Source organism: Apium graveolens, chromosome 6, assembly GCF_009905375.1.
Source record: "Apium graveolens cultivar Ventura chromosome 6, ASM990537v1, whole genome shotgun sequence".
In the NCBI taxonomy this organism is placed as follows: Eukaryota; Viridiplantae; Streptophyta; class Magnoliopsida; order Apiales; family Apiaceae; genus Apium; species Apium graveolens.
In genome coordinates this window covers 283018909-283035337 of record NC_133652.1, presented here as the reverse complement: position 1 = coordinate 283035337, position 16429 = coordinate 283018909, and the positions used below count along the sequence as shown (strand labels likewise).

Sequence of the window (16429 nt, the reverse complement as noted above, 5' to 3'; positions counted from 1 at the left end):
ATTTGAGCAGATTGAAAGAAATCTAAAGATTATACAGGGTCTTAATCCTTGATTGATTGCTTAAGGTTTTATAAGGGTTTTATATAGGTTTCTGCCAAATTTTATTTCTGAAAGTTTTGGTTTTCCTATCACGTGTGTTGCCTATGAAACATGTCTTACCAATCAGTGTAACATCTCTGGACTATCATTGTTAGTCGGCAAATGTTATGACTTATGTGAATAAATACTGATCAGAGTGGACATATACGTCTCATGTTCATTTTTATATAATTTTCTTTGTGGAATAATTTATTTAAATTTATACATTTCAGAATTAACAAAATTAGTATAGTTTTATAATAAAAAAATAAATAAACTACACCCACTTTTACAATCATGTTTTTCTTACACTACACACTTTATATATTAATCAATCTCATCATTTTTTCTTTTTTTCTTATTTTTTTCTCATATTATATTTTTATTTAACTTCGGTGACAAAATCAAGCCTATATAATATAACCGAACAGAGGAGATGAGTAGAACATGGAGTCTTAACCTTGAATTTATTTCCTGCCAGCTAAATTTTTACTCATTTGTGAAAACTTTTCACTGCACATGTATTGCCTAAGCCTATCAAACATGCCTTGCCTGCCCGGGTACAAGTCCAATGCAGGAGTAGTGTCCTTGACTTTTACGTAGGGCTGTAATTCGAGCCGAGTCGAGCCGAGTTCGAGTTTTTGCAGTCGAGTTCGAGCTTTTTTTTATAGAGTCGAGTCGAGCCTGAAAATAATCAAGCCTGAATTGTGTGTTCGAGCTCGGCTCGGGTAATACACGAGCCGAGTTCGAGCAGTTCGCGAGTTTTTGAACTTAACGAGTTTTTTAACGAGTTTTCGAGTTTATCGAGTTTTTTGACATATTTTCGAGTTATCGAGTCCTTATCGAGTTTATCGAACCTACGAGTTTATCGAATTTTTAACATGTTTTCGAGTTATCGGGTTCTTATCGAGTTATTCTAGTTTTATTTTTACCTTCGTAAAAATATTTCTTTTTTGAAATTTTGACTTATAATTTGAAAACATTAGTTTCACTATTAATAACAATAAATAAATGTTAAAAATAACATACATGTGTTCTGAGGTAAATCTAACAAAATATTCAAATACATGTATAAACTAGAAAACAAATAACAACACCTTTGTTAGTATAATTTTTCAAATCATCTATTTTAATAATTTTGTTTAACTCTATCTTCATATTTCTTAAAAATGTACATATTTTTCTATATTGTATATTGTATATCTTATATATATGATAAATAAAGTAAAGTGATAATTTTATATTGTTGTCGAGACTCGGGGGAGAAAAGTAATTTTTATCTTTTTTAAAACAAAAGTACGCAATAGACATTAAATCATTAATAAATAACAATTATAAAAATAATAATTTTAATTAATAGCAATACACCATAATAAAAATTTTTTGGTGTAATTAATATCATAGTTGTATAATATACCTATTAACTTATCACTATATTATAAATTTAGATCTAATTAGTTGACATCTCAATTAGAATTTAGAAAACTATAAAAAGTATGAATCGAATTTATAATAAAATATTAATATCGGAGTAATACATTATTACTATAAAGGACCGTTAGATTTTGAAATAAATGATAACTTTTGAAACTAAATTAAAAGAATACTCTATAGATTCATGATTTAAACAAAAAAATAGAAACCCTATATTGGATAGATTATTTGATGTAAAATTCGTAACTGTCCTTTTTATTTTAAAATAAAATCAAACGAAACTCGATAAAAATTTTACTTGCTTCAACTCCAACTTGATTCTTTTTTGTTTTACTCTTTCAAATTAATAAATTCTTATTTTTCTATAAAATATTAATAATTGATGCAATACAAATCTAATTCAGTTGAAAACAAAATTAGTTTTGAAACAAAATAAATGTTACATGAAAAATTGATAGACTAAAAATGTGACCAGAAATTTTTACTACAAAAAATTTAGTATGACAAGAAATCCGAGTCAACAAGTATTTATAAATGATACGCTAGAATGAAATTAAAATATTTTTTTAATAATCATACGAGCTCTATTTTGTGTACAATAGCAATAAAGAAGGCTTTATAATGTCGGTAGCTAAAATATTTTATAATTTATATGTATAATGGAATAAAATAATTACATATATATTGAGTAAAATTTAAAAATTATTTAAATTAAATAATCTTTATTAAGGTTGACCAAAAAACACCCTTGGGTAGAAAAAGGGACAATATATAGGAAGACATTGAACTTTGAAGCAACCGATTGAAAAAAACAAATGCAAACATTTTCAAACAAATAAAAGTATGGAAGGGGTCCCCTCAAATATACACAAAGTGACAAAGGACCAATATCAAAATATATATACATATCCAGAAAAAATTATCAATCATGTAAATAACAAATATAGAAAGACATAAGTCATATTAATAATATAAGTAAAATAAAATATCATTAATTATGTAAATAACAAATAAATATAGCATCAAGTTATATTAATGGAAAAAAATAAAAATATAGAAAAACTTAAGTAATATTAATAACATAAGAAATAACATAGATAAAAAATAAAAATATTAATAAAATATAAAAAAATTAATCGAGTTCGAGTCGAGTCGAGTTCGAGTTTATCGAGTCGAGCTCGAGTCGAGTTCAAAAAAACTAGACTCGGCTCGAGTTTTTAATCGAGTCTAAAATCTTGTTCGAGCTTGAACTCGATAACGAGTTCGAGTCGAGTCGAACCGAGTTAATCGAGTCGAGTTCGAGTCGAGCTCAAAAAAACTCGGCTCGAATTACAGCCCTACTTTTACGCTATTAGCGTTAATATATCAAAACACAAAAAACTATTATAGGTGTAATGTGAACATATTGTCTATCATTATTTGTCTTCACCAAATATTTCAATAACTGTTTAGCAAAAACAAATTATTTCATTTCCTAAATATGATCAAGTTAGTACATTTCGTTTTTAATAACCAAATAATATATATACATAGTTTGGTAATAGTGACCTTTAACTTTTAATATTCTTTTTTAAAAAAAATTGTTAATTATATTTTCTATTAATTGAATGTTGTTAAAAAGCGTCTGAATAAGTATATACTAAATATAGCTGTTGTACCAAAATTTAGAAAATGAAAGCTGTAAAGTTGTGGGAAATATAAAGAACTAGCATGTATGCATGTATAAATGTCTATCATGAAAAACTAAAGTGTGGGTATATTTCATGAAAGGGATTTACCTACATACGTACGGAGCACATGAAACATGTTGTTGTAGGGCGGTAATGGAATATAGGAGAAATACAAGCAAACACCTACATATTTTAGCAATGCCAGCATGTATTCAAATCCAAATTTAGAGGTTCAATTACTATATAATTAGTTTGAATTTGAACTATATATATGTAGCTAATTGCAGAACAAATTAATTGACGATTATGGATTCGAAAAATAATAAGATAGTGATTTTTTTGCTTGTTGTTTTGATGGGTTCGTTGGTTCTTGCTAAAGATGAAGTTGAAGGGCCAAAAGTGTCGGCTGTTCGTTTTAATCCTCCTACCGAGTGCAAAAGTAAGTGCGGGCTTATATGTGACGATCCAAATTCTCATCGAAATCTCTGTACTCCAAATTCTACTAAGCTGGCGGAGCTTTCCTGGTGCATTTATTGGTGTAATGCAAAAGAACAAAAATAGTCTTTTGTTGTCAGCTAAGAATAAGTAGCAAGTAGTTAAATAACCAAAATAAGATTACATATTGTCTCATTTACCTCTTTCAATTTTATAGGTTAGTGTGTTGAAATTCCTATATTATTTTATAGTCTTACCTATCATTGTAATATGTCTTGCCTATCATTATTTTGTTGGTGAAATGTATTATTAATAGCTTCCCTCACTTTTTTATTAGTATCAATAAATCAATTATTTTTTTATTATTATAGCTTTATACACAATTTTTTGTTTTTAAATTTTTTAATATATTTCTCATTATCTCCTTTATTACTGAAAACTTACACTATATTGTCTAGTTCTCTCGTATCAAATCTTATATTTTATTTTTAGTTTTATAATATATAATCATGTAAGCCAATTTTAATAAGTCAATTATGATAAATATTTGGATTTTTGATAAATATACAAACAAATATAGTAATTTTCAGTTAATCACTGTGTTACAAAAAATAATATTTTTAAAAAATACATTACATACCAACAAATTTAATACTGAATAATCCTTAAAGGGTCTGCGCCGAGGACTATAAGATATCTCAAATTTTAGCATGTTCTTAAATTTGAAATGATAGTTAACCTGTTCGATAAAAGTAACAACTGAATTTGGTAAAAGTTATTTACACCGTGTATTTAAAAAATGATAAATACAGATAATCATATATTATAAAACACATAAATTGATATATCTAACTTTATATAAATTAATCTTAATAGGAATTACGCAGGTCTATCAAAGGTAATAGAAGAGCATTCTTAATAACTTGGTATATAACTTTACTGTTTATGCTACTTTAGCGTTCTTTGTACTTTATTATTTCATTCTACATTATTATTCCATGCTCAATTAGTAAATGATAGTACATTTGTATAAAACATAACATAATGAAAAAAATCATGTATTAACAAAACACACATACAGGTACCTCATGAACAATGAATCCACCACCAACAATAACAATTCTTAATCCCTTACTCACTCAAATGAATTGTGAATCGGTCAACATCAACAATGTTTAATCCCTTGTTCACTGAATAATGAGGTGAAAGTAGTCTGGGTCACAGGAAGAAATCAATGATGGGGAAAATATTATTCAACTACCAAATATGACCATAAAAACAATTTCTACGATGCTTGAACTCACATGCACTTTAAACTTAAGACATACTTAATCCTTATAAGACTTAATCCTTATAAGACATACAAAATTCATTCAATAAGCTCTCGGATTCCTTTTAGAACATTGAAACTTAGTGTCACAACAAAAAAAACTGGTAAATACGACTGTCCAAAAACCGGTCTAAATACGACCGGTTTTTGGAGGCTAAAGGCCAAAAATAACAAAAATAACAACTCTGCTCATAGGATTAACGAAATCTAAAAGAGGCGGCCAAAAATACCGACTGACTACGCTTTCTCAGAAGGGGTAATAGGAAATACGGTCATACAGTATGGGTATTTGGGCTGACAATTTTTTATTTAATTTCTTTAATGAAAAATACGCTATCTGTGTGTGGGTATTCAGGAGTACGCTATCTCGGTTAGGGTATCTACTTTGATTTTTTAATTTGTAATTTCTAAATGCTAGATACGCTAATTCAGTATGGGTATCTGGGCTGACAATTTTTTATTTAATTTCTGTAAAGGTAAAATACGCTATCTGAATCTGGGTAATCTGGAGTACGCTTTCTCGGTCAGGGTATCTAGTTGGCTATTTTTTCTAAACACTAGTTACGCTTTCTTGGTTGGGGTAATCTAAAATACGCTTACTCAGTGACGGTATCTAGGTGTTTGCTGAAGGCTAGATATGCTTTTTAAAAAAGATTAACTTGACTAATTACATTTTTAATGTATTTTAGAAAAGCCCAATTACGCTAACCTAGTTTGGGTATTACTAAATACGCCTTCTGAGTAAGGGTATCTTTATTAATTTTTTATTTTATTTTAATTTTAGATAATAAGATACGCTAGCGTAGAGTACGTATATATATACGCTGTTTCAGGTCACGTATTTTGTCTAATATTTTTAATCATTTAACCTACTAACTCCCGTAAAAACACAATTACAACTTATTTTGTTCTGTTTCTCTTGCCTACTGCATAATGTCTCTCTCGTCTCAATAGTTGAAAATGTCATTCTTTTCGTAAATCAATTATATTAAAAATCGAGGCACATGGATTGAATATCTTGAAGATTGTTGTGATTAGCCGGCTAACGGTACTCAAGGTATTGAATTTTTTCTCTTCAAGTACACTTATTAGGGCATAATGACTTCACAATCTGATTTTATCTGGGGTTGGGTGTTTTGTGATGGAAATATTGTAATGGATGATGCTGAAGGGGTTAAATATGATAGAAAAATGACTAGATTGGTGAAATTAGAGATCAATCTTAAATTTGAAGGGTTATCGAATCTTTTGCACACGAAGTTGTGGACAAATAGTACTTTGCATAAACTGAATGTATCTCGTAGATTTTTAAATCCTTCAACAAATATGTTTGAAATAGCACCAATGTTCGATGATGACGATATTGAATATATGTTTGAATCGGTGGCTTTTTCAAGTTTGAGAAACTACGTAGAGCTGTATGTAGACAAAATATCAATTGGCTCCGGCAAAAATTTAAATGTAGGGGGTGAAATGTCTATTAGTGGGGAAAGAAGTTCAAGCTCGTATAGTTTAAAAAAGTTGCGAACTAGTGAAAGTGATCGAGTTAGCGGTGGAGTTAGTGGGGGAGTAAGTGGAAGTATTTCAAGCGGAAGTTCTAGTTGGTGCATCAGTCATTTAAATAGTGATACTAACTCGAGAGGAAGTTCCGAATTGCAAGATGAAGACATCCCTTTCTATAAGTCTTTTGATGGGTCATCAATGGTAGCTTCCTTTCATCAGCCGGTTATGAACAAATCTGTTGATATTTTAAATGCTTCAGCATTGCAAAAAGGAAGGATGTTTGAAACAAAAAAGGAGTTGATGCGTGTAGTGAAGTATGTTCATATTGCAAACCACCAAGAGATAAAAGTGGTGAGATCGGATCCAGTGGGTTAGGAAGTGGAATGCAAGAGAAAGATGAATGGTTGTGTGTGGATGTTGAGAACAAGGAAAAGATATATCCATAATTTTTTTGAAATTATGGAAATTAAGGGTCCACACACATGCCTCAACCCAAATATATCGCAAGATCACTATAACTTGAGCTCGTCAAACATTGCACATGTGATTAGAACACAGATAAGTGCAGATCTTGGTGTCTCTGAGAAGATATTAGAAGCCACTGTCGTGAGCCATTTTGGTTATAGACCTACAAGACGAAAGATTAGACATGTAAGGGAGATAACTGAAAAAGCCTTACTCAAGTCTTCTGATGAGTCTTATGAGTACCTTCCAAAATTTATGAATGCATTACAATCATTTAATCATGACACATTTGTTGATTGTCACTTCAAGGAGCATGATCTAGGAGAGCCTATAGCTGAGGTAATTACATTATTTGTTTGTCACTTTAACCATCCATTATTCTTTCTTAATTAGGTCATTTATGCATCTTTTTACAGTCTTTTATAAGTTTCTAAAACCCAATTAGGGAATTGGTGAACTCTAAATTATTAAAGTTGTTAAATTAAGATATAGTTTGATTAGTAGGGTTTAGGGCCAAACGGCCCTAAACCCTAAGCCAATGTACCTTTCATGCAGTTTTTTAATATTTTTTATTCTAACAGGTGGTGAGATTCAAGCGAGTGTTTTGGGCATTCAAGCCTTGCATAGATGCATCTTTTTACAATCTTTTATAAGTTTTTAAAACCCAATTAGGGAATTGGTGAACCCAAAATTATTAAAAGTTGTTAAATTAAGATATAGTCTGGTTACTAGGGTTTAGGGCCTAACGACCCTAAACCCTAGATTACATAAGGGTTTAGGCTCTAGGGTTTAGAGCCTAAAGACCTTAAACCCTAAACCCTAAGCCAATGTACCTTTCTTGCAGTTTTTTAATATTTTTTATTCTAACAGGTGGTGAGATTCAAGCAAGTGTTTTGGGCATTAAAGCCTTGCATAGATGCATTTCCACATTGTATACATGTACTTCTTATAGATGGTACACATCTATATGATAAGTATGGCGGAGTCTTGCTGACGGCTACAGCAGTTGTTGGCTTTAACCATATTCTGCTGGTGGCATTTATAATTGTTGAGGGAGAAAATGCAGCTAGTTGGTCTTGGTTCATGGAGAGGTTGAAGAATAAGGTTGTCATCCGGCGAAGAGATGTTTGTGTCATTTCAAATAGGCATAAGGGGATAATTTCAGTTATGAATAATTCGGAGCTTGGGTGGTGTGAACCACATAGCCATCATCGGTTTTGCTGTAGACACCTGGCTGCAAATTTTGGTAAAGAGTTCAGAAAGGACAAAATAAAAGAGAGGATTGTTCCTTTGTGTAGCCAAATTACGGGGCCTAAGTTTACTTTGCATTGGAATGCATTGATAGCTGCAGAGCCAAGAGCACAACAGTGGTTTGATGATAAGCCACTAAGTCATTGGTCTTTGGCTTATGATGAAGGAAAAAGGTTTGGGATCATGACAACTAATATGGCAGAAAGTTGGAACAATGAAATCAAAGTGGGAAGAAAGCTCCCCATCACTGCTTTGGTTAAAACTATCTTTCACAAGTTGGTTGCTTATTTTGATCAGCGTCGAATAGAAGTAGAGAAACAATGTGTTGATGGCAATCTGTTCACTCTTCATGCCAATAAAATGCTTAATAGATGGAAGGAAAGTGCAAGTGGCCATCATGGTACGGTATTTGATCATGATTCTTGGATTTTCACTGTGACTACAATGAAGCGTGGTCAGAAAGGTGGAAAAGAGCACATTGTTCACTTGATGGAAAGGATATGCACTTGTAACAAATGACAAACGTTCCATATTCCATGCTCTCACGTGCTAGCTTGTTGTGCCAACCAAAATTTAGATTACATGACTTTGGTAAGTAAGTGGTATAGGCTAGACAATGCAAGAAATGTATATGGAAGTGCATTTGAGCCATTGCCGGGTGAGGACTCTTGGCCTTTATTTGATAGATTTCCTAAAGTGGTGCCCGATATTGAGGATATTCCCAAGAAACCAGGGAGAAAGAAATCAACAAGATATAAAAATAATATGGATTATAGAGTATTGGCACGAAGTAAGGGAACATCTTCTAGCGGAGCTTCTTCTAGTAATCCATAGTACATTTTTATTGGTATGTTTAACACTAACATTTAAAGTATATAGAAATTTTTTTATGACATAAATATTTTCTAGTTAACTATCATATATGCTTACCATGTTATTATGCGGTAGGAGTAATTTCTCAAAATTTTTATGTCCTGATTGTTCCTTTCATATTTTTCTTTACAGGAAGATGTTTGTAGTGAACATGGACTTACAGAGATATCTGAAGTTAAGAAAAATAAGAAGACAATTGCAATCCTCATTTGACGGGCTTTAGTTTCTATGAGTTGAAAAATTACCTATCTTCTTTTAATTTTTCTTAAATTTGAACTTGATTCATAAGTACTGTTGTCCGGTTTTATTGTAGTTATTGTTGGAGTTTATGTTTCAATTTGTTGGATTTTATTTGACTGCAAATTCAGTGGTTGTTTTATTATTTCTTAAATGCAAGGGTGTCTTTTTATTATTTTAGATTCAGGGATTGTTTTCATAGTTTCTGGAATGGTTGCATCATCAGTTTATTATAGTTTAGGAACTATGTTTACAGTTCATGAAATACGAATATTGCAGGGTAGTCACTGCTAATACCTTTTGTTTTTTAAATGTGTTGATTTGGTTGTGTTAGTAAAACAACAATAGAGGGTCTAATTTTTTGTTTTTTAGACGTCATGATTCAATTGTGCCTATTATTGTTCTTTGTTTGTTGTTGTACTGTATTTTCTAAAGCTTATTAGTTATGTCCATTTGGAAGACATTTGTGATTGTTCACTACTAGAATTCTGTCAATAGACATCGGTCCTTAGACATCGGTTGCTCAGACGACCGATGTTAAAGTTCATTTAGACATCGGTTATTTTAAAACCAATATTACTTATTGTTTTAGACATCGGTCCAGAAAATAACCGATGTCTATACTTATTTTTCAAAAATGAAAAACGTTAGTTAGACATCGGTTTTCTATATAACTGATGTCTTTATTTTATAGACATCGGTTGTATTTTACAACCGTTGTCGATGATTAACTTAAAAAAAATTAAAAAAAACGCGGAAACTTTCCCCCCTTATTCCCCAAATATTCCCCCCCTAACCAAAAAAAAACCCGTTTCTCCCCCCTAATTATTTTTCCTGTCTCTCTCTCACACACACTATATCAGTTTATAATAAGTACATAGGTTTTAATTAAACCCCAAATTGAAGAACACCATCAGTTAATCAAAATCCATCTACGAGAAACCCGAATTTCTGAACAGGTATGTTTGTTCATTTAGGTTTGTATGTTCGATTAGGTTACATTTGTTCAATTAGGGTTTGTTCATAAATTTTAATGGGTTTTTTCCTTTTTGAACAGGTTTTGAAATTCATTGAGCCAAATAAGGTTTGTACTCAAATTTTATATTTTTTCTTGAGTTGTTTTAAATATGCATGTATATATATTTACATAAATCTGCATTTTTTTTAACATAAATTAGGTTTGTGTTCTTGTGTATATATATTTGGGTTTGCCTAAATATATCAATTAGGTTTGATATTTGCATGTATTTTTCTTTTCTGGTTGATATCTTCCGATTTTTGTCCGTTTAAAGTTTTAAGTAATAGTATGTTTTTAAATTCGATTTTGTCCATTTGCAGATTATCTCATCAAGTCTCGAAATTTGACAGTGCCTGTACATTTTACTTCAAGAAGAAGGTTAGAAATTCTTATTCGTTTGCTTTTTTCCTTTTTTTTGTATACATTATATAGGAAGGGATTCACCAGTAACCGATCTGTCATTATTTATGTATATACTATTTGATTTGGATTGTTGTTTATGTATCAGATTTAGTGTATCGTTCTCTTTTAATAGATGAGATGCCATGAATGTACTAGTTGTCATTTCTGTAAAATCTTTCAATTTTTTAAGGGCATGTTTGTTATTAATTCGCGCTTGAATATGTGCACTTGTATTGATTATGCTAGTTAAACAATGTTGACTTTCTTGGTTTTGTTTATATGCACTTGAATATGTGCACTTGTATTGATTAATTCGCGCTTTGATGTTGAAATGACCATCTGGTGGTTAGGTTGCTAGATTGCTGGTCATACATTTTTATTTATGGATAAGTCGTGGATATCGAAAGATAGGGATTCTTTAGAATTTGAAATTGGCGTCGAAGAATTCTTGATTTTCGCTGAAGAAAATTGTAAAGATCCTAAAAGAATTCCTTGTCCATGTGGTCGATGTGTGAATTTTAAAAAATTCTCAATCAAAATCATAAGGGGACATATCTACGATCATGGTTTTAGTTTGGGGTATGTTGATTGGATTTGGTATGAAGAAAAATCTACTAGGAGTACTAGGTCTTCTATAGGTAGTACACGTCCTGCTTCAGACCAACCTATAGAGCACTTTGTTGCATCAGAAACTGTTGAAGTTTGTGAAGCGGCTTTTAATTCGGGTAATTACGATAAGGATTCATATGATTTTCAAAGGTTTGTTGTTGATGCGGAACAACCGTTGTTTGAGGGCAGCGAGTGCACAAAGTTAGAGTCAGTGTTAAAATTGCACAACTGGAAAGCTAGGTTTCGTATTAGCGACACTGCCTTTACTGAGCTGCTCTCTTCAGTTGGCTCGATCCTTCCCAAAGATAATGTGTTGCCTCCTAACGCATATGAAGCGAAGAAAACTTTATCCGATTTAGGTCTAGTGTATATAAAACTTCATTCGTGTCTCAATGATTGTATACTGTATAGGGGCATACATTCTGATGCTTCTCAGTGTCCTCATTGCAAGCTGTCACGTTGGAAAGTACGGAAGAATGGCCAACTTAGGGTCAATGTTCCAGCCAAGGTCATGTGGTATTTTCCTATAATTCCAAGATTTAAACGGTTATTTAAATCTCCCTCTACTGCTGAACTCATGACTTGGCATGCAAATCAGCGAATAAATGATGACAAGATGCGACATCCGGCCGACTCTCCTTCTTGGAGGAACATCGATTACCGGTGGCCTGCCTTTGGTAGTGAATCTAGGAATATTAGGTTGGCTTTATCAGCGGATGGTATCAACCCGCATACTAATGGGTTAGTCAATCGATATACATGCTGTCCAGTAGTGTTGGTAACGTACAATCTTCCTTCGTGATTATGCATGAAAAGGAAGTTCATGATATTGTCAGTTTTAGATCCTGGTCCACATGAGCCGGGAAATAACATCGACGTTTATTTACAACCGTTGATTGATGATCTGAAAAAACTTTGGGAAGAAGGTGAACCAAACGTTTATGACGCCTATAGTAAATCATATTTCACTCTAAAAGCAATTTTATTGTGGACTATAAATGATTTTCCAGCATATGGAAACTTGTCAGGCTGCGTGAATAAGGGTTATAAGAGTTTTCCAATTTGTGGTGACGATACTGTGGCTAAATATTTAAGTCACAGTAGGAAGATGTGCTTCCAAGGTCATCGCCGTTATTTGCTTAGACAGCACCCTTATAGGAGGCAGAAGGCGGCCTTTAACGGACAACAAGAGTTGGGGAACGCATGTCAACCCCTTTCCGAAGAAGAAGTGTTAGCGCATCTGGAACGAATTGATTTTTGTTTTGGAAAAGAGGTGAAGAAGTCAAAGAAGGTGGAATGTCCATGGAAGAAAAAATCTGTTTTCTTTGAGTTAGAATATTGGAAATATCATCATGTTCGCCACTGTCTCGATGTTATGCACATCGAGAAAAATGTGTGTGATAATCTGCTTGTGACGTTATTAAATATGCGAAAGTCAAAAGATAGTGAGGCGGCACGTCGTGATATGATTGATATGGGTGTTAGACATGATTTAGCTCCTCAAGTAGGAGAAAAGAAGACCTATCTACCTCCTTCCCCTTTTACTTTGTCGAAGGTTGAAAAAAAGAAAGTGTTGAACTCATTCATGTCTATGAAACTTCCTTCTGGACATGGATCAAACATAAAAAATTGTGTATCCATGTCTGATTTGAAGATATACGGGCTTAAGTCCCATGACTGCCATATCCTTCTCCAACAACTCCTCCCTGTTGCCATTCGATCCGTTCTCCCAAAAAATGTTAGGGTCACAATCATACGACTGTGCTTCTTTTTTAATGCTTTATGCAGCAAAGTTGTCGATGTCTCGAAACTCGATAAATTGCAGTCAGATGTAATAATAACCTTATGCAATCTAGAAAAAATATTCCCTTAATCATTTTTTGATGTAATGTTACATCTTATTGTCCACTTGGTCCTAGAAGTGCGTTTATGTGGACCGGTATTTTATAGATGGATGTATGCCTTCGAACGATTCAATAAAGTGCTAAAGAGCTACGTACGAAACCGATATTATCCTGAAGGTTGTATGGAAAAAAGCTACCTTAAAGAAGAATCAGTAGAATTCTGCACAGAATTTATGAGCCAGACTTGTACAACTGCCGGCATTCCAGTTGAGCAAGGCAAGCAATATGGTCCATTATCTGCCGCGATAATAAAGGTCGTGGAAGAAAAAGAGCGAGATGAGGCTCATCTGCATGTCCTTCAAAACAATGATGAAGTGTATTCCTATATCGTGTACGTTTATTTTATTAACTTGTCCTATTTGTTTGAAGATGTAATTTTTGTGGGTTATTTCTAATATTTATGCATATTCTCAGAATGCACAAGGAGTATTTGGATGAAATTTACCGAGGGAAGAAAAAAAGTGTTCATTGGCTCATGGGAGAGCACAATCGGCTATTTGCCGATTGGTTTGAAAAAAAAGTAGGTTTTGTGTATTGTCTACTTATATAGTTGTTAGTTGTAGTTTTCAACTGATGGATTTTTTTATTATATAATATTATGTATAGGTAAGTAGTGAAATGAAGGGAAATCCCGATGCTATTTCAGAGACGATACGATGGCTCGCTGGAAAACCATCATTTTCTGTTTTAACTTATCAAGGTTTTTCAGTCAATGGAGTCTGATACTTTACGAAAGACCGAGATGATGCGCGAGTTGTTCAAAACAGTGGAGTTTCTGTGGTTGCTAAGGCAGTCCAGGTGTCCAGTGCGAAAGATTTAAACCCCATTGAGAGTGATATGACCTTTTATGGCATAATCTTGGAAGTATGGGAGTTGGATTACCATGAGTTCAAAGCTCCACTCTTCTTGTGTAAATGGGCAGAGAATGATAAAGGCATAAAGATCGACGATCTTGGCTTCACACTTGTGGATTTCAATCGACAAGGCCATAAGAAGGATAAATATGTCTCTGTTGACCAAGTCAACCGAGTGTTTTACATTAAAGATCTGGTTGATCCTACTTGGTCGATCGTGTTAACTTTCACAACTAGAGACTATCAAGAGTTGTATAACGACGATGATTTGGGTGACACGATCATGGAACATCCTCCCTTCTGCTCTAACATCCCTACTTCTGATGTGACCAATGAAGACGTTGCGCATAGTATTAGGCCTAATGTTGAGGGAATTTGGGTTAAAAAATGATCCTGTTAATTTAGCTCTCTGTACTTTTTGCTTGTTATAATTTAATCAACATATTTAATTTTCCTTTGTAATTTTTTTGAGTAAATGAATTATAGTGACTAATGCATTTTTCTTTTGTAATTTTTCTTTTATAATTTTTTTGTATTTTGTTTTTGTATTTGTTTTGAAATTTTCCAGTTGTAATTTTGAATGCATTTTTATTCATGCATATGTAATTTTGAATGTATTTTAATTCATGTAGAGTTTCATTTATTCAGTGACTAATTATTTCTTGTTTTATTATTCAGAGTGAAGGACAAAAATGGCAAAGAAAAAGAGAACCAACAAAAGCAAGTCTAAAAAAGTTAAAGAGGTCGAAGAATATTATGATCAGGAGGTTGAAGAGCACTGTGATCAGGATGGACAAGCACCAAGTGAACCTCAAACTGAAAAGCAACAGTTTGAACAAGAAATAACAACTAATTCTAATTCTGCGAAAAGAAGGTTGGGAGTTGCACGAGGTGTTTCCTCTCTTAAAAAAGTATTGGTAAGGAAGGCTCATGGCAAGATACTAGGTGTACCTTACAGTCCTACATAGGGCATCTGGCAAGAACTATGATTCCTATCGACATTGACAGCTGGCCAAATATGGATCGGGAATTGAAAGATAAATTATGGCTTGATATTAAGGTATTAAATTATAGTTGACACACATAACTTATTTTTAGTACTACTATCTAAGCCTTATAAACTTGTGTATTTTATTGTCCATAGGGTACATTTAAAGTTGCTCCGGAAAGTGAGGCTATGGTGCTTAAGTCTGCAGGAGAGAAGTGGAGACAGTTTAAAACTGATTTAACAACTAAACACGTGATGCCATATGCTGAAAAAAAGAAGAAACTGAATAGGCCTCCAAAAAATTATCGGTTTGTGGGTCAAGAAGCTTGAACGAGATTTATCGCGTAGAGGACAGGTGATAAGTGGCTGGTATGGATGCATTTTCTTTGCCACTGTACCCTTTTTGGATTTAGAATATTTACTTGGATATAATTATTCGTTGTATGATGCAGAAACTACGCACCCTGCAGAGCGAAAGAGTGCGTAATCGAAAATATCATCATCGTTTGTTAAGGAAGGGTTACATTGGTTTACAAGAGGATGAAGTAAGAACCTAGCTATAATTTTTTCTCATCTTCAACAAATAAAGCACCTTTTAGTTTTTTCTCATCTTAAACAGATAAAGAAAGGCAAACTAAAGCCCGAGGAGAAACCAGATCGGGCAATATTTTGGAAAAAGGCTCGAAAGTCAAAGCTAGATGATGAGGAACTTGATGAAGATAAAGAAGCAGTATTTGCCAGAATTGTAAGTAAAAATTATGAAAAAAACTGCATTTAATCGAGAAAAACAGATTACAATGAGAAATCTGTTTATTCCTTCATTATTCATAATATGTCCCTAAGAACTGATGTGTATTCATATCTGCATTAGGATGAATTACTCGAAAAGAAGGAGAAGGGTGAATTCGTACCATCTGGAACTGATGATGTGTTGACTACGGCACTCGGAACTCCTGAGCATTCAAGCAGGGTTCGAGGACTTGGAGGTTTTGTCACCCCAAAAATGTTCTTTAATCTGCCGAAAGAGAGAAAACCTGCAATTACCAAGGCGGAGTTGTTGGCCCATGATAGAGTGCTACAGGAGGAGTTGGTAAGAACAAGGCGGGAGCTCAAGTCATTGTTTACAGGATCTAATCAGCAGTCTCCGAATTTTTCGGAGAGAGCAAGTTGCCAACCAGTTGAAGGAGAACCAAAAGCAAAAGAAATATTGGTGAATGATGATTGTCTTGCTTATGATCAACCCCCTCCATCAGAAAAGAAGGTATATTTCACAAATATTATTGTAATTATATGGTTCTTCAAATTGTAGAGTAATTATATAATTTACTCCTTACAATTATAGGGTCCACAAATTTGTGAGCTTTCGGTGGATAGCATC

General features: G+C 33.0%; 3 protein-coding genes across 3 annotated transcripts; all 3 read left to right on the top strand.

The window, feature by feature from the left end:
- Positions 1-6909: 6909 nt before the first annotated feature.
- On the top strand, positions 6910-8685 carry LOC141666121 (uncharacterized). Its single transcript, XM_074472118.1, has 2 exons — positions 6910-7254; positions 7786-8685. Exons 1-2 carry the CDS (start codon positions 6910-6912, stop codon positions 8683-8685), a joined length of 1245 nt encoding a protein of 414 aa, XP_074328219.1.
- A 2393-nt stretch (positions 8686-11078) lies between these two features.
- On the top strand, positions 11079-12107 carry LOC141666120 (uncharacterized). Its single transcript, XM_074472117.1, has one exon. The coding sequence runs from the start codon at positions 11079-11081 to the stop codon at positions 12105-12107; it is 1029 nt and encodes a 342-aa protein (XP_074328218.1).
- Positions 12108-12113: 6 nt separating this feature from the next.
- LOC141666118 (uncharacterized) lies at positions 12114-14454 on the top strand. The gene is made up of 6 exons (XM_074472116.1): positions 12114-13136; positions 13225-13244; positions 13343-13540; positions 13624-13729; positions 13816-13909; positions 14003-14454. The coding sequence occupies exons 1-6, from the start codon at positions 12114-12116 to the stop codon at positions 14452-14454; spliced, it is 1893 nt and encodes a 630-aa protein (XP_074328217.1).
- Positions 14455-16429: the final 1975 nt, after the last annotated feature.

Excerpts from the sequence above, each read along its gene's own strand:
- LOC141666121 (XM_074472118.1), top strand. The coding sequence starts at position 6,910 with ATGGAAATTAAGGGTCCACACACATGCCTCAACCCAAATATATCGCAA. Across the intron at positions 7,255-7,785 it reads TAGGAGAGCCTATAGCTGAG|GTGGTGAGATTCAAGCAAGT; the intron begins GTAATTACATTA and ends TTATTCTAACAG.
- LOC141666120 (XM_074472117.1), top strand. The coding sequence starts at position 11,079 with ATGGATAAGTCGTGGATATCGAAAGATAGGGATTCTTTAGAATTTGAA.
- LOC141666118 (XM_074472116.1), top strand. The coding sequence starts at position 12,114 with ATGAAAAGGAAGTTCATGATATTGTCAGTTTTAGATCCTGGTCCACAT. Across the intron at positions 13,541-13,623 it reads GAAGTGTATTCCTATATCGT|AATGCACAAGGAGTATTTGG; the intron begins GTACGTTTATTT and ends GCATATTCTCAG. Across the intron at positions 13,910-14,002 it reads TTCTGTTTTAACTTATCAAG|TCCAGGTGTCCAGTGCGAAA; the intron begins GTTTTTCAGTCA and ends TTGCTAAGGCAG.